The 25,977-nt window shown below is 41.6% G+C and overlaps 1 protein-coding gene across 1 annotated transcript; it reads left to right on the top strand.

The window, feature by feature from the left end:
• The first annotated feature begins 809 nt into the window (after positions 1–809).
• Positions 810–25,042, top strand: Bnc1 (basonuclin 1). The gene is made up of 5 exons (XM_008844439.1): positions 810–994; positions 14,745–14,844; positions 15,792–16,027; positions 18,105–19,960; positions 24,295–25,042. The coding sequence occupies exons 1-5, from the start codon at positions 917–919 to the stop codon at positions 24,977–24,979; spliced, it is 2,955 nt and encodes a 984-aa protein (XP_008842661.1). The 5' UTR covers positions 810–916; the 3' UTR covers positions 24,980–25,042.
• Positions 25,043–25,977: the final 935 nt, after the last annotated feature.

Raw genomic sequence — 25,977 nt, 5'->3', positions numbered from 1 at the left:
TCGGCCAGCCACGGGCCCCGACGGCGGGAGCGTGGATGCGGCGACGTCCGCCGAGCCGGGGCGGACGCGGGGCGGCCCGGGTCGGGGACGCGCGTCGGGAAGGCTGGCTGGGCATCAGTCGCAGGATGGCCGAGGTAAGCGTGGGGCGGGCGCGGGGCCGTCTCCTCCCTCCGCCCGAGCGCCACCTGCGCGCCGGGTCCCTCACCGGTTCCCGAGTCCCTGTGCGCCGCACCCGGCTTTCCTGAATCTCGGGACCTCGGCTCAGCCGCTGTTTGCAAACTGACCAACCTCCACCTGGCTTGCTTCTCTGAGGGCTGAGTGGCGGAGACCCCGGGAAGAGACGCAGAGACACGCGGGGGGCACGGAGGGGCGCCTATCCCTGGGGAAGGGGGCGCAAAAAGAGAGAGAGAAAAAAAAAAAGGCCCGAGGCTTGGTAAATCGCCAGCTTAGACGTGCCTGATTAGGACGCTAGCTGAAGGTGTGGGAAGGTTTGCGGGCGTCCGAGTTGACTCGTCGCGCGTGGGACAGTGCGGTGCCTCTGACCACCAAAGGCGCAGGAACTTAAGAGTCGTAATGAAGCCAAAACCAAGGTCAGGTCTCTTTGGAGGTGGCTTTTCCAGCGGGTGACAGGAAGAGACCTGGGCGGCAGCAGCTGGGGCACCGAGAGTGCAGCGCCTGCTCCCCCCGCCCCCCCCCCAGCGCCGTGTGGGTTCCAGGTGCAGAGGTGGGCACGCGGGAGAAGCCGCTGAGGGGTCCCCCTGCCCCGGGGTCGCCAGTCGGACCCCGAGCCCTGCCGGCCGCCTGGCTTTGGATACGCTCCTGGGGATTTGTCAGCCAGATGTGACAAGATTGTGGAGAGGCGAGTGAAGGAGATCTGATATCAATCAGAGCATAGCTCCGAGCCAAACTTTCTCAAATGTGGTGTAGAAACATGTTCTTCTCATTTAAGGCATCTCTTTGTGGCTGTGGGGCTGCCACCGGCCCGAGTTTGACAGTTAAATGGAATGCCAACTAGCAGCCTTAATTGTACGAGTGAAGTTGTGTGTGTTGCGGGGAAAGATCAGACACTCGGGGGTTCGGTAATGTCCCCTAGTTTTATGACTGGGCTCACCGCAGACCTCTGAAGATGAGGGCATTTAAATCGGCCAGACGCCTAGTCGCGGCCAGGCCTCTGCTGTTAACACTTAAGGGGCTTGAAAGAGACCCCATTGGTGTCCTGGGACTCCCTGTCAGAGGTAGAGGGATGTTGTGTGTGTGTGTGTGTGTGTGTGTGTGTGTGTGTGTGTGTGTTACTGCATGCAAACACAAATGTAGCAACATTAAAAAAAACATTCTCATTAAAAAAGTTTTGGCTTGACAGTATACGTGAATTGGGAAACAGCATTTTGGTAGATCCTTTTTATTTTCTTGGTGTCCTTTTATTCCTTGCTTATTGTCTCTAGTGTGCTATTAGAGTTTTCCGGGATCTTTTTGGGTTTCGTTTGCAAATTGATGTTTCTGTGTTCGAACATTGGTTTAGTGATAAATGTGCAGACTTCTCAATTGTCCCTTCCCAAACGCGGTGATGCACATTGTTAAGCTTTCATTAAAATTACGTATGTCAAAATGAAATTTTGCACACATATAAAAAAAACTTAACTTCATTTGTTAAATTTGTGTTGAATTTGATTTTAGCTTTAAAAAGATTTAGAAAGATAACTGCCTCTCGTCCCGTAAGGAATTTTGATAGCATTTCTTTTTGGCTGTCAGAGAGTTAAAGAGTAAGATATGAATCTTCATTTGTTTTGCTGTCTTGATAAGTTTGCAAACTTTAATTTCACACTGAAACTGTCACTCTTGCGCCCAGCTGTCGGGAAGCAGAACTTGTTTCTGTTGTAGTTGGTTGTTAGATGCAGTGATGAAATCTTCACTTAACATGTGTGCTCTTCAGACCTTGGGAACTCAAAATTGCATTCAGAGAGCTGCATAATTTAATTTGTAATATCATCTGTGCCCATGCAATCCCTTCATATTGGTAAGGATTTCGTAGCATTCCTCTCTTGTCAGTCAGAAAGTTGTTACTAATGTGAAGTTGTTTGACAGTGGGTTTCTACTAGGATGTACCACAGGTGATCTGTTATGGTGATAACTCACATTAGAGTAGTTGCCTTAGAAACATGAGGTGTATACAGAGGGTGATTTGGTTTTTATTACACCTCCCTCTTACAGAAGTTAGTCCTGTATCCCAGGACCATACCCACATTCTGTACCTCAGGATCTTCAGCTTGGAACGATGCTCCAACCCCACAGTGAGAAAAGCCATCTAGGTTTCTAATTGACTCTGAAGCACGCATTTGTCATTTACCAATGCCGAGCAATAAATATAAACAGGGAAATATTTGAAAAGTTTGGTTTGTTGGTAAAATTAAACTGCAGTCTATGGGGAGGGGAATTCTGCCTTTGAGCTTTTGTATATGGGTTTAGAAGTTATTTTGACAGTGGTCATTAAAAGGACTTGCCCTGAAGGTTCTGCAAGGTAAATTACTTGTAGGAGAAGTGTGCTTCACCCCAGGGTGAGTTTTTCTCTTTACAGATGGCATGAGCTAGTTACTTTTGTCAGAAATAGTCCACTTAAAAAAGAACTTGAAATAAATACCCTACTACAGGCGTGGCTCCATACTGAGCCACCTATTTGTTGTTTTGATATCTAAGATGAAATTTGTTTTTTATTTTTTGGTAAATTACCTTGTTGTGAGTATTCTTCTGTGGATATTTTATGTGTTTATTGTTGTTGGCTTACCCAAGAGATGTTAAAGAAAACTAGGTTCTGCATAGAAGAAACATCTGTCTGGGAAGTTTTGGGATCTCCCTTTTAAGTTGGTTTCTATCTGGAAACCTTTTTCTGCTTATCTTGCCATCCTTTGACATTTTTCCCCAATTCTGGAATTTTCAAGATCGCACCATTCTACACACACACACACACACACACACACACACACACACACTCATGCACATTTTAGCCAAAGAAGGTGAGTGCAGACAGAAGCAGCCTGGCTTCTCCAGAGTCCAGTGTGGGGCCTCCTCAGAGACATAAGCTGTCACCGTTCTGTCCACACTTGGACTCTTCATTATAAACCAACCCAGCAAATGACAAGAGGACTCTATATAAAGGAAGGTGACAATTTCCACTAATGTGAAGGAGGAGAGAGGTTAGGAAAATAAAGATAAAATGTGAAGGCTGGGTTCAAACAGACCTGTGTAAAAGAAAAGTTACTCCAGTGAACTCTAATTTAGGCTTTTAAATGTTTTTGTCCCCTCTTGCAGATTATGCCATCATATACTGAAACTTGAAAAATTATTTTCTAGCTCTTCACCAGTAACTAGAAGCATTGCCCTTGTTCCATAGCCCTCTGATTGTTTCTTGAAATATGAAGTTCAAACTTTCCTACCTCAGTGACATTTCGTAGTGCACCATGTTGCTTTTAAAGTCAGGGGGGGATCCTGATGGTGTAATTAGCTAAGACTGAGCTTATTTTTTCAAAAAGTCAGTTTCTACTTCTTGGTAAGTTCCTAAAAGAGTTTTATTTAGGCATGTTTACACTTTGACTTTTATTTTACATCAGCATTAATAGCAAAGTTGCATGTAACAGGTAACTGGCTACCTTAGCTAAAATTCTAAAGTTAAGTTTCTTGTCTGTTTCTTGCTTTGTATCCCCCCCCTTGATTCTGTTACACACCATTAATATCTTTTTGACTTATATTATCAAATGCTTCTGAAGATTCCTTCTGATGTCTCCCAAATATAGATTATAAAAGTTATAAATGCCCATATCATTTCTATTTCTGTATAATTTTAAAAATATTTTAAAGACGAAATAGTTTGGTTTTTAACATATTTGTGTCTTTTCTACTATTTTCCACATTTTCTGTTTTCAAAACTAATAATTTTAAGGGGAAAAAAGGTGGAGATGTTAAGTTGTTTTGGCATTGGATTTATGCTTTGATTTATAACATCAAAGAACAAGTATTTTCCCCATTATGCTCTTTGAACTAAGCAGCAATAGAGCCTTACAGATGTGCTCACAGGTAGATTTACTCCAACATCTACCTGAAATGGCTCTACCTCCCACCTGACTTTTCTGCAGTCCTGTCTCCATGCCCGCATTATCTCTGGCCTCTCCTCACGTTTGTTATTTGCTGTGAGACGCTGCAATCTGTCAGTTCTCCTTCAGTATCATTTTTTACATTGCTAATGCTGACTGCCTGCTTCCTGAGGCTCCCCAGATCCCTTCTTTCAATCCTGATCCTCGCTTCTCATTTTGGTAAGCAGTGTCTCCCCATTGCTCAGAAACCTAATGTTTCTAGTAACCCAACAGAGAGTTTCTGATTGTCCCATCAGGTTACCCCTTAACCCCACCCTAAATTGCTTTACAAGGTTGACTATTAGTGGCCAGGTAGACATTTGTCCTTTGTGGCCCAGGCTTCTGGACCTGACACACATGAGCATGATGAACCTTTCTTTGTGCCCAGATCCAGGATATTGCCTGCACACAGAGTGTGCCAACTTTCTGAAGAGAAGCCTCTTCTGCCCTCCTTACAGCATTGTCCATCTGTCAACTCACCCAGACAAAACTTTTGGAGGAAATGGGAGTCTTGACATAGTTTCCTTTTTCACATTTTATTACAGAAAATTTCAGATAATCAGAATTAGAATAATTTAATGAAGTTTGGCAATGCATGTTTGGGACTTCAGTAGTGATCTTTTGGGCAGTTCTTCATCTATATTCCCTGACTCCTACCCATTCACTCCCAGGTTATTTTGAAGTAAATTCGGGGTGCCATACAGTGTCATTGAAAATATTTTGAATTGTAGTTGTAAAACACAAATGCACCCCATTTAAAAACAAAAGCAGTATACCATAGAGCATCTTAAAATCACTTGGGGTATAGCTCAGTGGGAGAGCACACACATGTATAAGGCCGTAGGTTCAGTCTCTAACAAAAAATAATAGTTGATTATAATGATTCTTTAATGCCATTAAATTTCCAAACAGTTTTCAAATTTCCTAGATTCTTATAAATTATTACCACTGGTTTGTGCAAATTAAGAGCCAAGTGTAGACATTGTCTTTTTAACTCTAGTTTTATAGTCTTTTTTTCTTGCCATTATCTGTTGAAAATGCCAAGTCAGTCATCCTTAGAGTTCTCCCCAGTCTAGATTTGATTATTACTTTCTTGTGATAGCATTTAAATACACGTCTGTCTCTTGTATTTTCTTAAATGGGAATTGATCAAGAAGCTTGATCAGATACAGGGTTATATGTTTTGCCAAGAATACCAGATGTGTGATGGTGCTTATCTTCCCGCCAGAAGTAGATGGCCTAGTTGTTGCCCTTTTCATTAGGAGCTATGAAATGGGGGCACAGTAGTTCTTCTTTGATTGACTCACATTCAAGGAGAACCTCTCTCATCAGTGACTTGGCTACCCTGCAACACAGGTTGTATAGGAAAAGAGTCATATTTCTTTCTTTCCCTTCCTTTACTGGTTTTCAGAATATTTGGTTTCCTGACATGCTCTAAAGGTGGCCAGTGACTTTTATACTAGTTTCAAGTATATTTTGGATTCTTAGGTTTTCACAGAGTAAATAGTAATACATGCTAAGCTTTTAACAACCATATTCTCTGCTGTTTCTGACCAACCTATCTGTGTGACTTCCCAGTGGCACCATGTACCCCCTGCCCATAGCAGACCCTAGTCTCAATCTTGCATCTCCTGAAGTGCTCTGTGGTTCCCAGAATGTGGTTGAAGCTTATAAAACAAAGATCAACTTTTAAAATAAATGGTTATCATTTTGTTAAAGCTGTTTATGTAAGATGATGGCATGATGTGTTGGTGGGATGAGCATCTGGTCTGTGTGCTTCTGAGGTGGGCTTCAGTTCAGTGCTGTCAGCAGCAGACTAAGCTACCTCATACAAAAGGGCCTCAGGAGTTTCCCTCCCTTTTGTTCCCAGTTGCCCTTATTGCCTATCTGACAAATTATTGCCTATCTGACAAATGATGATGCTACTTTCAGAGCCCTAGTTGTACCTCTGTGGGGTTTCACATGTGAGAAAACAGTGAACTTAAAAATAAAAAGTGAACCACGTCAAGGGGAAAGGTAGGAAACAGAAAAAAAATCAGGTTCTAATAAGAAAAATGTGGAATATAAAAAATAAGACAGAGCAACTCCAAAGAGAGAGTAGCTCCCACTTTTGAATGATGCAGTTTGCTGAAGCAGGAGAGCTAGCTCTGCAGCCACAGAGGGAGTAGAATGACAATTTCACTGCAGGTGAAGAGAAATGAATTCCCACTTCCTCCCACAACTGAAGGTGGCCTCAGCAGCTTTACAGTATGTCTGGAGTTATGTGTACTGATCAGCAGTACTGATGTGCACTGAAATTTCCCTGGACTCAAACAAACCAACAGCAGTTGTCTATATTCACCTTTTAAAAATACAGTTTGGGAAAACCTGAAGCCCTCTGTTCTGAAGCCTGGTGGATTGTAGAAAGTGAATTGTGGTTTGGCAGCCTGAGGTCCTTTGATTTCTCACTGGGGACTTAATGATCATTACCACTGAGAATCTGGCGGAGCCTTAGAATTCCACAATTAAGATAGAGCCACAGACTCTAATCTTGGTCTCTTTAATCTCTACTAGTAAGCCATTTTCTATGTGGGATTTTGTGGTCCTTTCAATGGTCAATGGGAAGACTGGTGTGTAAACCAGGAACTACATCTGGCTGCTAGTAAAAGGCACCAAGATAATAGTCACCATTCTTCTCAGCCGTCCTGTCCTTGTGATACTACCGCAGGGTTGCCTGATGGTCACAAAATGCACTCTGAACTCCAGACATTGGATTCTTGTTCCAAGAAAGAGGAAGGATGGAGGAATCTCAGGTCAGCCAGCTTCCATTCATGAGGAGTTTTCTATAATGCTACACTTAGCTACCTCTACTGTATGCCATTAGTCAGTACTTAGTCACCTGTCCACCAGTGAAGATCTGAAAACTAAAGCAGCTCCTTTTTTTTTTTTTTTTTTTCTCAGTACTGAGATTGAACCTAGGGCTTCACACATTTGGCAAACAGTCTGTTTACATTTAACTTTGAAATGGGGTTTCCCTGAGTTGTCCACTTTGACTTTGAACTCACTTTGTAGCATAGGCGAGCCTTGAACTTACGATCCTTCTGCTTCATTTTCCCAGGTACCTGGGATTAAAGGTATGCACCACCAGGCCCAGCTAAAATTCTTTTACCAAGGCATGTCAGGAAAAAAAAGGACACTAGAGGCTAGCTAGCAACATGGTTCAGCAGGTAAAGATGCCTGCTGCCAAACCTGACAACCTGAGTTTGATCCCCAGGACCCACGTGGTAGAAGGAGAGAATGGACTCCCACAAGTGGGCCTCTGATTGCCACATGCCCACTGTGGACTGCATGTCTACAAACAAACAATAAATAAAAAGTTTTAAAGAATACTAGATGGGCATCTGCAATCATTGTACAAGGTATAGCTCTCTTAGTGATTCACTCAGTCACTTTTTTAAATTAAGTAATACAGTGTATTAAGTAATACAGAGGAAGATTTACCAAGAATCAGACTCCTCACTAGTTGATAGATGTGATAATTGTTTCATTTTCTCTTTCTGAAATGATGAATTGTGGAGAAACGTTTAGGGATATTTTTATCTATATCATTTTTGGTAGCTGTGCCTGTAGTATCATTTTTGGTAGTTGTGCCTGTAGAGTTAAACCAAAACCAGAAGACCTGGGAACCTACTATTGGGCATGGTGGCAGGAAAGGGCTAACAACGCCAATTCGTCTCTTCATCGCTCATCTGTGTATTTCACTGATGTAGCTAAACAGTTGGCAGGAATATCTATCTGAACTGTTTGAGTCAAAGATTCCGACACATGAGCTGAAGGTCATATGGCTTAACCAGAGATATGCATAGGACAGGGAAAATCCTGGATGTTAACCACCCCTTAGTAAAGCTCCTTAGTGAGGTGAGGGGGAGGGATTTAAGCTCCCCAACAATGCATGCAGAAGTCTCTTCATAACAGGCTGAGCATACTCATTTCATATCTTTTCTATCATTTTTATTTTATGTGTATGAGTGTTATTGCCTGCATATATGTAAGTGCACTTGTGTTGTGCCATGCCTGTGGCGGTCAGAAGAGGGTGTCAGATCCCCTGGAATTGGAGTTATAGACAGTTGTTAGCCACCATGTGGGTGCTGGGAATCGAACCTGGATCTTCTGCAAGAGCAGCCAGTGTTCTTAACCGCTGAGCCATCTCTCCAGCCCCTCATTTCATATCTTTTTAAGATGCTCACTGTTAGATCAAAATCCAGACTCTTGTCATGCCCCATAGGGTCCTGTGCAGAACAGTCTCTGTTTGGTCTCTGACTCTCACTTTCTACCTTTATTTTCATAGCTCTGTTGTAGCAACACTGGCGTCAATAAATTTAAGTGTCCTAAAAATAATTCCCTCCTCACAGCAAGATAGTAAAGATTAAATGAAATTACCTATTAAACATGAACCACGCCATGTCAAAGATAATAGCCAATTTCACCATGGAATTTAGCAGTGTCCCATAGAACTTTCTTTGATGATGGAAATATTCTATATCTCCACTGTTCAGCATGATAGCTGCATGTGGCTCCTGAGCACCAGAAGTATGACTGGTATGACCAAGGAACTGAATTTCAAATTTTATTCTCTTTAACTAAATCTAGTAGCTACATGAAGCTAGCATACTAGGCAGTGCACTAAATAACTGGAGTTGACAAAGTGACCTGGCTGGATACAGTTAACCATCACCTCTGTCCCATCACATTCGACCCTTCGAAGTGTCAGTGCTGTGAATCTGGGAGTCCCAAAGTTCTTGTATTTTCCCCTCTTCCCACTTACATCCTCAAGAATATCTCCCTGAATTAATATTCGGTCTAGAGATGAAAGTGGCTTTGATTTTTAGCAGTTTTTATTATTGAGGTCAATAATTCAAACTCTATCACAGGCTTCTACCCTGTGGGCTGGATGTCAGGGGCTCAACTCAGCCTCTCTAACAGGGCAGCTCATGAAAGTATCTCCCCAAGCTAAAGGTAGAAAAGGGGTGTCTGGAAGATCAAATGGGTCATAATGTTCACATAATGAGACAGCAAATGACCAAACCCTGTCACACACTAGCAGTGTCCATGGTTTTAGGTGACTGAATGAGCAAATGATTGTTTCGAAAAGAAGCAGCCAAAGTTTTCAATGTTGATTTGTAGCATATCACAGTGACTAATAACAATTCTGGAAATCATTTGATTAAGATGAGTGCGTAAGAAGCAATAATCATGTCTTGATGAGCTCAGAATGCTGTAAACATCTGCTTTATGTTTCTGAAGAATGGAAAAGTATTAGCAACCCAAAGGAAAGCATGTAAATTTCAAGAGTTTTCCATTTTGATTTACATGAGTACTTTCGTCCTGTAATTAGAATTTTTTTGGTTTGATTTCACTTTTAACATTTTAATTTATCTCTAGGTAATGATGCTGTAAGTTTGCAGTATCATGGAATACCAAGATGGATGGAAAAATCCAAGAGTCTTAATATTGGAAGTTTTCTTAGATACTGTAATTAGGTTTTTCTAGATCATAAATAATTCCTCTGAGACTTTTTTTTCCATAGATGCTTAATGAGCTTTATTAAGCCTTATTCAAATGGGTTCATGTGCAACGACACAAATGCTTCTTATAAATACCACATTCATACACTGGAAGTATAGAAACAACTTGTTTAAAGTTCTGTCCCCAAACGAGAAGCTGCTACAATTAAATGATCAGGTTTGGTCTGTGGTCTCCACTTGGGATGACATGGGTCCTGAGGGCATTTGGAAATGGCTAGACGAGTATAATGGACACTGGAGCAGAGACCAGTGCTGCTGTCAGGCACTGGATAATACACAAGACAGGCACACAGATGTATGCAGCCTAAAATGTCAGTGGTGCTAAAGTTGGAAGATCCCGAGTCAGGTGATGAGAGATGCAGAAAATAAGTTTCAGTGTTGGGCTACGAAGTAGGCTTAGAATTGTTCCCTCTGGTTTTGTCTGAGTCTGAGACAGGATCGATCACACGGTATTTTCTGGGACTGTGCATGAGGCTCAGCCTTTTGAGCGAATTCTTTAGAGGTTGGAGCAAGCGTGTGCAAGCTCTTTCTCTTAAAACAGGTCCTTTTAAAATAAATGAAATGTGAGTTTACTTACGGAGTTCTAGTACCTTTTTGAAAATGGATGACATCTTGAAAGATATAAGGCAAAAAGAATTTTTCTTCCTTAAAAAAAGAAATATTTAAAATATTTTCTTTTAAATCACATTTACAAAATCTAGATTGTGTAAAAATTACTCTGGCTTAATTATAACTTAGTGTTTCATTAGCATTCAGCAGTATAAAAACAGTTCATTTGTAAGCTCGTGTTCATAGGGTTGTGGCCAAGTGTGAGATGCCGGACAAAATTAAGCTAATGGTGCATTTTTTGTTGTTTTTATGGTATATAATGTAACTTAAATCATTCACTTTTATTCTTTAATTTTCATTCAGTATAATTAATCATGTATAAGGTCTAGCTATAGAGATGTGTATGTTCACGCATTTAATGGATTTGTATGTGCATCTGCAAGTAGAAATTCTTAAATGGTAAGATAATGTCTCACGTTAGAACCATGTTCCTCAACCATATTTTGTTAAGTGTATCTAGCTGTATCAAGTTCTTTCTTATGTTTTATGACTTTATCAAAAAAGTTTTTTTCTAAGCCTTTCTCATGTTTCTGTTTGGAGACAGCCTCCGGAACTGATCAGGCAGTGTCATTGCTATCTGCTGACACCTCTGTTGTGAGCAGCTCTATTCCTTTGCCTGACAACTCCTGGTTGCAACTCTACTCAGTCCCATCCTAATCAGAATAAATAGGAGAAGGCAGTCAGGTCATGGGAAATTGCACCAGTATTTAAACATGGTCACCAATTTTTAAATTTATTATGATGAACTTCACATGCTTTTAGTATATTCATGCATGGAGTCATAGTATCATCACTACTGTCTAATTTTAGGACACTTTTTTAAAAATATTTTATTTATTATTTTTATGTGTATGTGTATATTGCCTGCATGTATGTGAAAGTACACCCATGTCATGCAATGCCCACAGAGGACAGAAGAGGCTGTCAGATCCCCAGGACTGGAGTTACGGACAGTTGTTAGTAGCATTATGGGTGCTGGGATTCAAACCCAGGTCTTCTGCAGGAACAGTCAGTGTTCTTAACCTCTGAGCCATCTCTCCAGCCCCCTAGGACACTTTTATTAAAAAAAAAAAAAAAAAAAAAAACTGTTCAAAATCTGAAACTTCTGTGTTTCAAAACCATTAAGAAAAAGAAAAGATAAAACACTTCCAAATCTGTCTGCTAATAGATTTATACCTGAAAAATATAAAGAACGCTCCTACAACACAATACTAAAATGACAACCCAGTTTAAAAATAGGTAAAGGGGCTGGAGACATAACTCAGCAATTAAGAGCACTGACTGCTCTTACAGAAGACCGGGGTTCAATTCCCAGCACCCACATGGTAGTTAATAAATGTCTGTAACTTCAGTTCCAAGGAAATCCAAAAACCCTTTTCTGACCTCCATGGGCATTGCATGATGGGTGTACTTACACACATGCAGACAATATACTTGTACACATAAAAAAAATAATAAAAATAGGGGCTGGAGAGATGGCTCAGCAGTTAAGAACACTGGCTGTTCTTGCAGAAGACCTGGGTTCGAATCCCAGCACCCACATGGCAGCTAACAACTATCCATAACTCCAGTTCCAGGGGATCCGATGGCCTCTTCTGTCCTCTGTAGGCATTGCACGACATGGGTACACTTACACACATGCAGGCAGTACACGCATACACATAAAAAAATAACAAATTTTAAAAAATAACACATAGAATATTTTTTAAAATAATGATATTTTTTAAATAGGTCTAAAGAAGATACACAAATAGCCAAAAAGCACAGAAAAGATGCTAAATCCTTAATGGTTACATCAGGGAAACAAATCAAAGCCAGGATGAGGCACGAATCACATCCATAAGAATGGCTGTAAAAGAAATCCAGATGTGGTAACACAGGCCTGTAATCCCAGCATTTAGCAGATGGATGCAGGAGGATCAGGAGTTCAAGGTCACCCTTGGCTACATAGTGAGAGACCAGCCTGTGCTGCCTGTGACCTTGACTTGGAACAACAACAAAATATTAACAAGTGTTAATAAACCCCTCATACATTATTGGTGAGAATATAAAAATAATGGGACTGCTTTAGAAACAGTTTGACAGTTCCTAAACAAGTTAACCAGAGAGTTACTACAGCATACCTTGAAGATGTTGTGCTTGGTTCTGCACGATAAGGCAAATCATAAGAAATTTTTGGTTGCCCTATACATATAAAAGTTATGTTTATACTGTGCTGTAGTCTGTTAACTATTAAATAACATGACGGGTTTGTTTTTGTTTTTTGTTTTCTTTTTGAAACAGTGTCTCCCTGTAGCCCCAGCTGGCCTAGAACTTGCTATGTAGACCAGACTGGCCTCAATATCATAGAGATCCACCTCCCTTTGCCTCCAGAGTGCTGGGATGAAAGGTGTGTGCCACCATGCCAGACCAAAATACCTTGATGATTTCTTTTTAAATGCACAAAAACACACTTTAATTGAAACATAGTGTTCTGCTAAAAAGATGCAAATAACCATCTGAGCTGATGGAAAAATGGTGCCAATAGACTTGCTCAATACAGGATTGCCTCAGACTGTCAATTTCTAAAAATGGCATTATTTGCAAGCTCAATAAATGAGTATGTAACAAAGTGAGGTATACCTACATGTAACCCAAAGAACACTTGAACACTACTGGTTAGCCATTCCCAGCCCTGCTCCATCCCCACAATCACTGATCTACTTTCTGCCTCTATGAATTGGCCTCCTCCTGATGTTTCACATAAATACAGTCATACTTCTGTGCAACTTTTTGTGCCTGACTTCTTTCGTGTAGCATGTCTTTGAAGAATCAACCTTTTGTAGCATTTATCTGTTCTTCATTCCTTCCCTTTTGAGACAAAGAATATTCCATTGTATAGATATACCATATTTTGTTTATTCATCCATTATTGGATATTGAAATTATTTCCACTTTTTGGCTATTGTGAATAATACTGCTACAAATAATCATGTAGAAGTTTTGGGGTGGACATATTTTCAGTTCCCTTGGCTTTACATCTAGGAGTGGAATTTCTGGGTTGTATAGTAACTGTTTGACTTTCCAAGAAGCTGCCAGACTGTTGTAAAGTGGCTATTCATTTTATACTCCTATCAGCAACCGATTTTTTGAAAGAAGACTAGTTATGTACTCCTTGAAGTGAATTTTCCAAATCCTTGGCCACATTCTCCTTTCCTTGACCTCCATGTAGAGCCTCACGGTTCCTTGACTGACATACTGGAGGTTTAAACCTCTATGTAAGGCTTTTTCATTCCTCCTCCAAACACAACAGTGTCCTTAATTTCAAAGGTCCCTTGAATCACACAGATTTTACTCAGAGCTCTTCCCAGGAACCTCAGTGACTGAACTTTGAGGATTTTTTGTTTAATAATAGATTATATCCTTCAGGTCTCTGTCCGCTTTTGAGAAACACTGCCAAAATGGCTTGGTAAAGTGCTTGCCATACAAGCACGAGGACATAAATTCAGAGCCCCAGCACCCACATAAAAGCCGGGCATGGCAGCACATGTCTATAACCCCAAGACTAGGAAGGCACAGAAGATCCCTGGAGCTCACTGGCCAGACAGTCTGGCTGAATTGGTGAGTTTCAGGTTCAGTGTGAGACTCTAAAAAACAAAGTAGAGATTAGCTGAGGAAGACACACTACATCAATCAGCCTCTGTTCTACATGTGCACCTGCACCTATACATGCATGCACACACAAACATACAGCAACACCACACATACACATGTACACACAAAGACGCCTTCTATATAAAGCTTTGCTCTTAACACTTACGTCTTTGTTGGACACATGCATATGCATACACATACCAGACATGGTCCTATAGCATACAGCTGGGGCATCAGTGCAGGGTTTGTACAGCCTATATCTGTTGCTAACAGTCATATGACCCTTAAATGAGATCTAGGAATCAGCCCCACTATAGCCAGCTCTTCCTTGTCCTCAAATCTATCTATATCTTTCAGCCTCTACCATATCTTAAGGGTGTAAAGATAACAGATTCCATACATGGATTACTCTTGATTCAGGTAATTCTTCTACCTGTTCCAAGGTGGTCTCTATACGTCTTTCAGGGTTGCCGCTCTGATGAACTTGGAGAGTTGGTGAAAATATAACCATTGACTTTTTCTATGCCCTTCATAACAGCAAGATACTCTCCTTTAGAACCATAATCTATTTTCAGAAGTCCTTCTAGCTTTTTGCCTGTCCTCATATACAGAATGTCTGTATAGATATTTGTAGTCTCCCAAGTGCTGGACTAGCTGGTCCTCTTTCCTAAGATACAGCATGCACCTTTTGGCCTGGCAAAAGTAGGCACACACTGCTGAATGAATCCTGACAAATGGAGAAATCGATTTTGTTTCATAGATAACCTATTTTCTGCATAGCACTTAATTTTATGCATGCATGTGTTCTGTCTTGCAGGCTATCGGTTGCACTCTGAACTGCAGTTGCCAAAGTTTCAAACCTGGGAAAATAAACCATCGTCAGTGTGAGCAGTGTAGACATGGATGGGTGGCTCATGGTAACTATTTTCCCCTCTCAGCCGGTATAGAGGAGCTGATTTCATACCAAGGAGTATCAATTGACTTGTAGGCTAAATAGTAAGATTCAGTTATGTGTCAGGTAACAGGCTCACAGCATCATGTGTTATCTCTTTAGATTTCAACTCTATACAGTATCTTAAAAGCTCCATTCTAAAGATGTAGAGACATGCTTCTGTGCTATCTGTGGCAGTGATAGACATGTTCCTTGGTAGCAACCAGCCTCTAATCTTTTAGCTGAAATGTGTCCTAACATTTTTGGTGCAAATGTATCCCTTATTCCTTATCTGAAACGGAGACCTAGGCATCCTGCTTATGCATTTACCAATCTGGCAGCCCATCACTAGCCACTTGGAACCACTAGATACTGGCAGTGTGGCAAGTGCCACTGAAGAAGGGCATTTCTAACCTTATTTAACTTTGATTGGCTCTACTCTTATTAAACAGTTCTACCGGCTGGTAACTGTTGTGTTGAGCAAATTAGATTTATGTGGCTAATTTGTCAAGCCCTGCAGCTCCAAGGCAGCAGATGAGGGCCTGACCGCAGATCTTTCAGGTTCCCAGGCCCATCTTCACCTCCAAATTCTGCTTCCTAACTGTCTGTTCTCGTGATTATGCACTTAATGCATTTGTTCCCCCACCCCTTTTCTTTGCCCCTTCCCTGTTTGTGATGCTCTTACTCCTTAAGGATGCCACAAGAAAAGGAAAAGGCTTAAGTCAGTCGTTTTTATTTTAGAAGTTCCTCTGCATAAATTGAAACCTGGTAGCTATTAAGGATAGTAATCCTTCGTGTATTTTTTGTTTTTTGTTTTTTGTTTTTTTTCTGTTGGAACAAATAAATGAGAATTAGCCCTGACATACTTTTTATGCAGTATTTCTCCTAAAATTAGAACTTTTCCAAACAATATTTCTTCAATTTGATTTTCAGCTCTAAGTAAGCTGAGGATTCCCCCCGTGTACCCAACAAGCCAGGTGGAAATTGTCCAGTCCAATGTGGTGTTTGATATCAGCAGCCTCATGCTGTATGGGACCCAGGCTATTCCTGTTCGTCTGAAAATCCTCCTGGACCGGCTCTTCAGTGTATTGAAGCAAGATGAAGTTCTGCAGATCCTCCATGCCTTAGACTGGACCCTTCAGGATTACATCCGTGGATACGTGCTACAGGTACAGTGACCACGGCCACTGTTCTAGAGTGCCCCTGTAACTGATGTAATCAGTGCCCTGACAGTCATTGGTGGCCATCCTTCCCTTTGATACTTGTTTCTAATGTCTTAAGCCCCTAATTCATATTTTGGGGGGAGTCATATACTTTCTTCAAGATGTCTGTGGGAGCATGACATATTCTCAGTGTTTTTCAATAAGCTGACTCTTCTACAGAAAACCATTTGCCCCATTTTGGATTGCACCTCCATTATTTTTATTATGCCCAAACTACCTAATGACCAAAGATGCTATCTGTGTATAACTGGTGGTCAGAATCTTCCATGCCAGAATCACACAACAAACAACTTCGAAGTTGCCCCTGCTTGTTCTTTAAAGCTTCTGCTACTCTTTTGCAGGTCTTCTTTCCTCCGCTCCATGTATGCTATTGTTGTGTTCATACACTTCCTCTCCTCCCTCTCCCTCTCCCTTATCCTTTCCCTCTTCCTCTCCCTCTTCCCATCTCTCCTTTTCCCTCTCTCTCATCTGCATTCTTCCCTTCCCCTTCATCCTCATCCCTCTCCCCCTTCCTCTCCCTGTTCCCCTACTTCCCCCTCTCCTCACCTTCTCCCACTCCCTCCCCTTCCAATGCCCTCTCTTCCCTTATGCTCTCCTCTTTCTTCCTTCACTTCTTTCACTTTCTTATTTCCCTACCACCTACCACCACCACTACAATTCTCTTTCAGCCTCCTTACATACTCTCACCTTTTCTCCAGTGTTCCAGCCCTTTATCCCTTGTCTATTTCCCAAGCCATGCCATAGGTGTGAAGCCTCATGTTTCACATTCAAAGAGGCCTTGAAGATGTTTTTATAAGCAAATAACATTTCCTGAAATGAATTATATTATTCCTTTGAGAAATTTGTTTTTTTGCCACTTCACTAGAAATTACAGCTAACTTTAATTTTCAATGAAATGGGAGATAAATATATTTTCAAGTCTAATACAAACTTCCATCTTAGGTCAGTCATTAAAAACAGATATTGATAACACTCATTTATTACTGCCCAGCAATACACTCTTCAAGAAATCTTATCAAGTGGGCATATTTTCCCTGAAAATCCAGAAGGCTCAGAGTGCTTTAAGATCTTGCTTCAAGTTACTCTACTAGTATGTGGCAGACCCAGAAACTAAACACGTTCTTCCAAACTCTAAAGCCTGTGATCTCTCCCTGGAAACGTGTTTGCACACCTCTAGTGCAGAACCCCTAGATGTTTAGAAACAGCCCTGTGAAGAGCAGCATTACAATCTTACATTATAACACAGATCAATATTTAATGATCCTAATAATCTTGCTTTCTAGTGTTAGGATTAAAAATATGGAATCAATTACCTTGAACCTCTGGTGCATGAAAAATTTATGATGTTACATCCTCCTCATCTTCAAAACTCTTACATGCACTGTGAAAAATCTCAGTAGGCCATCAAATACATGTTCTGTGATAAAATATTTATTGTAGTTTTGGGAAAAGTTAGGCCTTGCTAGAATTTGAAAGATCTCCAACACTCCAGTGTAATTACAGCTCTGCTTTCTGAACATGGGCAGTAGATCAATACATGTTCATTTGTTTTTTGATGGTAGTTGCATAGGAGATTATTAAATTTTCAGCAAATGAATTCTCGAGTTATATCTAGGCCTGATTGCCCCATTTGTATGCTTTATATTAAGAAATTACTATTGTTCCAATGATATGTACTTTAATTTTAGTGGGGAAATTATTATGCCTGATATATGACAACCAGTTGGTTTGAAATAAGATGAAAAATAATTACCAAGTTTCATGGGCTTGAGTAATATTTTATTTCCCTCTTCTGGACTAATTGTAGGCCACTATTTACATTTGTGTAGTTATTCTACATACAGAGTTTGTGGCCTGGGAGAGTAGGGTGAGCAGAGATTAAACTCTATAAGTCCTGTGCTAATCCAGAGGGAAAATACCCTAGTGTAGTCTGGTGGAGACTCTGATCAAATGGCACCTTTCATGGAGACCAGAATAAAGAGTGGTAATTGGTCATTTTTTAAAAATTCTACTTGGTGTTTAGGATGCATCAGGGAAGGTGTTAGATCACTGGAGCATCATGACCAGCGAGGAGGAAGTGGCCACCTTGCAGCAGTTCCTGCGCTTTGGAGAGACCAAGTCCATAGTTGAGCTCATGGCAATTCAAGAGAAAGAAGAGCAGTCTATCATCATACCACCTTCCACAGCAAATGTAGATATCAGGGCTTTCATTGAGAGCTGCAGCCATAGGAGTGCTGGCCTCCCCACGCCTGCAGACAAAGGAAATCCCAGCAGCATCCACCCTTTTGAGAACCTCATAAACAACATGACTTTCATGCTGCCTTTCCAGTTCTTCAACCCTCTGCCTCCTGCTCTGGTAGGGTCACTACCCGAACAGTACATGCTGGAGCAGGGACAGGACCAAAGCCAGGATCCCAAACAGGAGATCCACGGATCTTTCTCTGACAACAGTTTCTTAACTTCCACAGCATTTCAAGTTGAAAAAGAACAATGCTTAACCTGTCCAGATGGTGTTACTCAAAAGGAAGACAGTGCCCACTTAAGTGACTCGAGCTCGTACAGCATTGCCACTAAGCTTGAAAGGACACAGCTCTCCCCAGAGGCCAAAGTAAAGCCTGAGAGGAACAGCCTTAGCACAAAGAAGGGCCGGGTGTTCTGCACTGCATGTGAGAAGACATTCTATGACAAAGGCACCCTCAAGATCCACTACAATGCCGTCCACCTGAAGATCAAGCACAAGTGCACCATTGAGGGGTGTAACATGGTGTTCAGCTCCCTGAGGAGCCGGAACCGACACAGTGCCAACCCCAACCCTCGCCTGCACATGCCAATGAACAGAAATAACCGGGATAAGGATCTCAGGAACAGCCTGAACCTGGTAGGCTCTGAAAGCTACAAGCACCCAGGTTTCACAGTGATGTCTCCAGACTGTGGGCCTCTCCCCAGCTACACTGGTTCAGTGGAGGATTCCAAAGGCCAGTCAGCTTTTGCAAGCATTGGGCAAAATGGTGTGCTTTTCCCCAATCTAAAGACGGTCCAGCCAGTCCTTCCTTTCTATCGCAGTCCAGCCACTCCCGCTGAGTTGGCAAACACGCCTGGCATGCTGCCATCTCTCCCTCTGCTGTCCTCTTCAGTCCCAGAACAGTTGGTTTCCAATGAAATGCCATTTGATGTTCTTCCCAAGAAGAAATCCCGGAAGTCCAGTATGCCCATCAAAATAGAGAAAGAAACTGTGGAAATAACTAATGAGAACAGACACAGTCTCAGTTCAGATGATGACATGCCCCTGCAGGTGGTCAGTGAAGAAGAAGCAGAGGATTGCAGTCCTCAGTCAGACAGAGTACCCAAGGATCAGCACACACAGTCTAGAAGCTTAGGGAAGCCTCTCTCTCCAGGAGAAAGATCCTGCCATCTTGACTCTATGATTGAGTCTCATGGAGCTATCAGCAGAACCCTCGAGCAGACCACACACACAGAGAGGGAAGCTGAGCAGAAGCTAACACTGACCACTATGATGCCAAGAGAGGCTGAGGATGGTGGTCATGAACACCATTTCCCACCTGGACTAGAGCCCCAAATTCCTTTTCCTGACTACATGGAACTGCAGCAGCGACTGCTGGCTGGGGGACTCTTCAGTGCTTTGTCTAACAGAGGAGTGACTTTTCCTTGCCTGGAAGATTCTAAAGAACTGGAGCACCTGGGGCATGCATTCATGAGGGAGAAGGAAGAAAGCCGGTTTCAGTGTGACATCTGCAAGAAGACTTTTAAGAATGCTTGCAGTATGAAAACGCATCACAAGAATATGCATGCCAAAGAAACACACACATGTACGGTGGAGGGATGCGGTGCTACGTTCCCGTCCCGTAGGAGCAGAGACAGGTAAGGCATCTGTTGGCAATCATCTCTTCTAAGACAGTGGTCCATAAGCCTTACCATGTATCAGGCTCACCTGGAGAGTTGTGAAAACAGATTTCTGGACCCTAATCCTAGAATTTCTGCTGTAGTAGACCTGAGATCTAAGAGTTTGCATTTCTAGCAAATTCTCAGGTGATGCCATTGCTGTTCTGAGGGAAATACGAATTTTCAGTTCCAAAAATCTAAAATCATTTGGCTGCAAAACTCAACCTGAAACACCATGAAGCTTTTTATATCTCTCTAGTGTACCTTTTAAAATACTTTATTGTTTTTATTTTTTTGTGCATGAGTATATTGCCTGCATGTATGTAAGTGCACCTGTATCATGCAGTGCCTGCAGAGGTCAGAAGAGGGCATCGGATTCCCCTGGAACTGGAGTTACAGATGGTTGTTAGCCACCATATGGGTTCTGGGAATCAAACATGGGTCCTCTGCATGAGCAGCCAGCGCTCTTAACCACCAAGCCATCTCTCCAACCCCCCCCAGTCTATCTTTTAAAAGGCTTTCTGCATCATTGGTAGTGTTGTTACTAATGAAATTTTAAAATTATTATAAACACTAATATAAATTTCAGTATATGTATCATTCTGCTTTTCTGAAGTGAGAAATTCTGAATTCAGAAACACATCCGGTCTCAAAGGTATAGAAAGTATCATGAACTGGTTCTCTCACCTTAGCAACTTGGGTCAAAGATAACTGTGAAGAGGATGGGGTGGGGGAAAGCTCTTTAAGAATTGCTGTAGTTTCTTAAAACTTGCCTGATTTTCATTTCATAAAATGTCCGTCAAATGAAATCTTTTTCTTTGGTTTCTAGTCAGCCAGCTACATTTGAAAGAATAACTAGTTGATTAAATAATTTTAAAATATTAGCCTGTCAAAGAATAAAGGTGATTGACAAGTTGTTTCAGGGTTGTTGTAATAGGATTGGAAAATGCTGGGTTTTCATGGGACACAAAGTCACACTAGTCACAAAGTGTGCACTCATGGAGTTGGCACTCTGGGACCTGGCACTGGGGTGGCTGCATTGCTCTTGACTTTCTTCATGCACTTTGGTCACTAACCAGTGTTTAGGTCATCCTCCTCCCCAGCCTGTAAAAGGAAGAACAAGCATACCAAAAGATGATCTAGAAGGTTTAACAAAAGGGTCAGCTGTCTGGTGAAATGCAACATGATAAATGGCTCAGCGAATATTGAAATGCTACATTTGTTCAAACAAGCTTGACTTGAAGCAGTTTAGCATCACCACTAACTTAGTCCAAATTGTAAGGCCTAATTTGTTAAGAGGGTGAAAATGTAAAGACTCCCACACACATTCCTGGCTAGAGCTCATAAGAACACTCTCATTGTCTTTAAGAAAGAGGAGAGAACACAGAAGATATTAGTTAAAATTCCTGCTTCTGTTGCTAGGATGTTAAACTAGGGTACCCTAATTAGTGAACCAGTCCTTCTCCTTCACCCTCCAAGAAGAGGAGTATTTGCTCATGAATAAGCTGTTGTTATGAAGAAGAGGTAGTCCTATCAGTTATATTATCGTTGGTATTTATGAGACTATTCAAGTCTACAGTATCTACTAAATTAGAACACATACTAGATTGACAGTACATTTTCATCTGATGCTTTTCATATATTCAGTATTTTCTTATGTTCTGATCTATTTGTAGATAGAAGCTCCTGACTACAACAGGACAGCATCTTGTATTCTAAATGTTTTCAAACTACATATTCCAATAGTCTAGAACTTTAAATGCATTTTATCTAAAGTCTATGGTTTGAAAAACACAATTTTAAGTAGGACTTTGTTGACAAGCCCAGGCCCAGGACCACCACTTCAGCTAAGTCAAAGGTGAGAACTGTGTTGTGTTGTTAGGGCAACTCACTTTCCCTTTTTGAGCCACAGTTACTGGCAGCAGTTTCTCGGGAACACAAGCCCTGCTCACAAAAGGCTTCAATTCAGTATAGCAGAAGACACAGACAGTAAAAGATGATTGCAGATGAATATAAAGATTGCTTCACCGAAATGTAAGCTGCAATATTAGGTACCTAACTGGACTCCTTGATATGTTAATGAAGGCTTCCTCGAAGCAGGGTTATGTCTAAACCAGCAAGTAGTAAATGTTTTAGTTTGAGAACCCTTTTTTACCAACACTTAGCTCAGGATCTGCAGATGCTTTTCTCTGTTTGGGCTGTAGCTATTAGTGTTCCCCATACCAGAAAGTAAAACTGAGAAAATACCTGGTCAAGTCACTTTAAAACAAGAAAAAAAAATATATGTGTGTGTGTGTGTGTGTGTGTGTGTGTGTGTGTGTGTGTGTGTATACACATATATTATGAGAGAGAGAGAGAGAGAGAATATGCTAGTCTAACATTTTTTTTGTGAAAACTACATTTTTCCAAAACAAATACAGTGATATAAATGGTCTATATTTTTGCAAATCTCTAATACCTGGTTTAGTAGAAAACAGCTGGATTCTGACATCTGCTTCTGCATTCAGTCTGTTGCAGACCACATGCTACATAACCTCTGGCACACTACCATATTAATGTTAGCTAGGAACTCTTTGGGAGCTGCTTTGAAGGATGTCGGGGAGCACTAGGCTTGTTCAGACTATACTTTGAGAACCACTGGTCTCAACTAAATGAAGAGGGAAAAGCTGCACTGGGAAGACAAAGCAGTGGGCACCCGATTCACAAGTCCTTGAAGAAGAGGAACCTGGCACGTGGCCCAGAGGGTCTTTGCATTTATAGTATTCACTCGTCATAGGAGACATGGCCCCTCAGGAAATGTGTCTAATCCTCCAAGGCTTGAGAAGGGGGAAGAAGAACCCAGAAGTTAGCTCTTAGTGTTCATGGGATACTTTTTAAAAGAGCTGGACATGAGGCCCAGAGATTTATTTATTTACTTTGCTGTAGTAGAGCTTTTCTGTTCCAAATTCCAGTAAATGTCTGACTTTTTTAACTACTTGTATGTAGTGGAACCAATATGTCAATCTGCTGTCTGGTTTTCTGCCGACACATACCAGCCCCTTCAATGCGGAACACTAACATAATCACAGGGCAGAGCTGGAGCCAAGAAGAGCTGCTTGCAAAGTGGGTGATCTGGAAGTACAGTTCTCATGGTCAGGGAAAATGTGTAAGGGGATAAAAGAAACTGTAATAAATCGTGTACATTTTATGAAATATGATCAATACCTCCCCATATGCATACCTTGGAAGGTTTGGAAGAGAAAACTTAATTTTTAATTTTTTAGGGAGAGGGTATTTTCCCCAACTCAACTCTAGCATAATTCTGATCTGTCTTGGGGAGAGATTTTTTCCTGGTTGAGATTGTTGTCCTGTCACCTGTAAGATTGTACCACTTGGTGAAGGCTGCTTTTTCTTGTTAGAAGTTAGCAGGGGTTCTCTATGCAAGAACAACACAGATTTACAAGTTACATTTAAATGATAACATGGGGTAAACAGCATGTGTCATAATGGATGCTCATCATTGCCTGTTAGGAGTAATCACTGGGTACAAGATTGGTGGTGTGCTCACACTGCTGCATTTGCAAAACTCCTGTCTGGTACGTATTTACACACTGCAAATATGGCCTACCCTGGATGGACACACATGCACACACACACACACACACACACACACTTCTAGCTGATTAGATTCTCACTTGTACCTATAGAACATCAGGGGTGAAACTTGTATACATATTTAAGACCAGCACTATCCAAAAGAAAGATGATGTAAGCCACATAGGAAGTGTTTAATATCCTAGTGGTCACATCAGAAAGCTGAAAAGAAAAGTAAAATTTAATAACATACCTTTCTGTATATTATAGTAGCAATATTTCAGGTGATCAATAACTGTATTAGGTAGTGGGGTTTTAAGATGGTAATATTTCCTCATTTCATTGAAATGAATTCCTCTGCTTAGTTCCTCATAGTTTGTGACTGATGATACTCTCTTAGCATCTCCTGATTCCCGGATCCCAGTTAAATTGGCCTAATTAAAGTAGTCTAGCCATCTTCTGCAAGTGAGATAAAGGAAGTTACACGTCAATCAGATGGTGAAAATGGAAGTTTCCAGACTGTTAGCTTTCCTGTTGAATGCTAGCTTCTGACAAGCAGTAACAACAATGGCCTAGTGTCTGCTAACCACACAGTACACCTCAAAGAGTCCTAACCTTTACCATTACTCCTGCCACAGCACAGGTTTTTCCTGGTGTGTGCCTGCCAAGTCTTTCTACTCAGAATGAAGGCTGGAAAACAGTAATCCAACTCATTTCTACCCATCTTTTTACTCTTGTAGACACAGCTCGAACCTAAGCCTCCACCAAAACGTGTTGAATGAAGCAGCATTGGAAAGCAGTGAGGACCATTTTCATGCAGCTTACCTTCTGAAAGATGTGGCCAAGGAGGCCTATCAGGATGTGGCTTTCACACCACAAGCATCCCAGACATCTGTCATCTTCAAAGGAACGAGTGGAATGAGCAGTCTGGTTTACCCAGTATCCCAAGTTCACAGTGCCAGCCTGGAGAGCTACAACTCCGGCCCCCCTAGTGAGGGTACCATCCTGGATTTGAGCACTACCTCAAGTATGAAGTCGGAAAGCAGCAGCCATTCCTCCTGGGACTCTGATGGGGTGAGCGAGGAGGGCACTGTGCTCATGGAGGACAGTGATGGGAACTGTGAAGGACAGAGCCTCGTCCCTGGGGAAGATGAATACCCCATCTGTGTCCTGATGGAGAAGGCTGACCAGAGCCTTGCCAGTCTGCCCTCTGGGTTGCCCATAACCTGTCATCTCTGCCAAAAGATATACAGTAACAAAGGGACCTTTCGAGCCCATTACAAAACCGTGCACCTCCGCCAGCTCCACAAGTGCAAAGTCCCAGGTTGCAACACCATGTTTTCTTCTGTTCGCAGTCGAAACAGACACAGTCAGAATCCCAACCTGCACAAGAGCCTGGCTTCATCTCCAAGCCACCTCCAGTAACAGCCCCAAACTTGGATGAGTGTTTGTCATAATTCAGGAATAAGATAATCCAAAGAATAAGGTAGTTTGACCTCTTTAATAATTTCTTATGAGCCAGGCAAAAGTATTTGATTTGTATAGTTTTCTATAGCAGGATAAGCACAAGGCAAGCCTGCAGATGTTGGCACTGGGGTAATCCTTCCTATTGGCATTTTTCTTAGCCCAGGAGGTTTTTCACTGACATAAGGAAAACACAGAAAGGCAGTTTTCCCCAGATTTGTTTACATGTTCCCTAGGAGACCTCCAAGTCTACAGATTAACTGGAGGGGATTAGGTACTGGGGAAAACTTCACGAGGCCGGCAGTGTTAAGGGTGTGGGGAAGACATCTCCTGGAAAAGAATGTGGCTACCATGGGCAAGACCCCAGTCCCAAAGATGCTATTTTCAGTTCCTTCTTTACAAATCTGAAACCCAGACTTGAGTTTAGGGAAATGGCATTCGGAGATCAGAGATCATCCCTCCAGTGGGAATGGATAATTGCCCCCCCCCCCCCAGTTGTATATGTAACTCCAGGGAGTTTTGAGAGGAAGCTGGCTGGCCTCTAACATGTTCCTTGTTACTCTTCTTGGTCTGTAACATGCATTTAAGAAGTTAGAGGGGAAAATACTTCATGCACTTAAAAGTAGTGGTCTTCAATTTAATTTAAAATTATTTTGATAATATTTAACTTGTGTTTATGTTATATAAGTATGTGATATGAGTGCAGACATGTCCCTGTCACCTCTGGGTCTCTGCTCAGAAGCAGAACAAGTGACATCTGACACTTCAGAACCACAGTCCACTTCAGGTAAACTTCAGGGTCTGTTCATTTTGATCCCTGTGGAATGAATGCAAGCATGATTCTGATGAAACCATTTGTACATATTCTGCCAGATCATTCACAGAGCATGCTCTGATGACTGTTGTGTGTTTTCAGTCTTTACCCTCTTATAAATATATAGGATTACGATGGACTTTGA

This window comes from Nannospalax galili, unplaced genomic scaffold, assembly GCF_000622305.1.
Source record: "Nannospalax galili isolate Female #2095 unplaced genomic scaffold, S.galili_v1.0 scaffold902, whole genome shotgun sequence".
NCBI classification, from domain to species: Eukaryota; Metazoa; Chordata; class Mammalia; order Rodentia; family Spalacidae; genus Nannospalax; species Nannospalax galili.
Note: the sequence above shows the minus strand (reverse complement) of the source record. Positions and strands in the feature narration are given on the sequence as shown.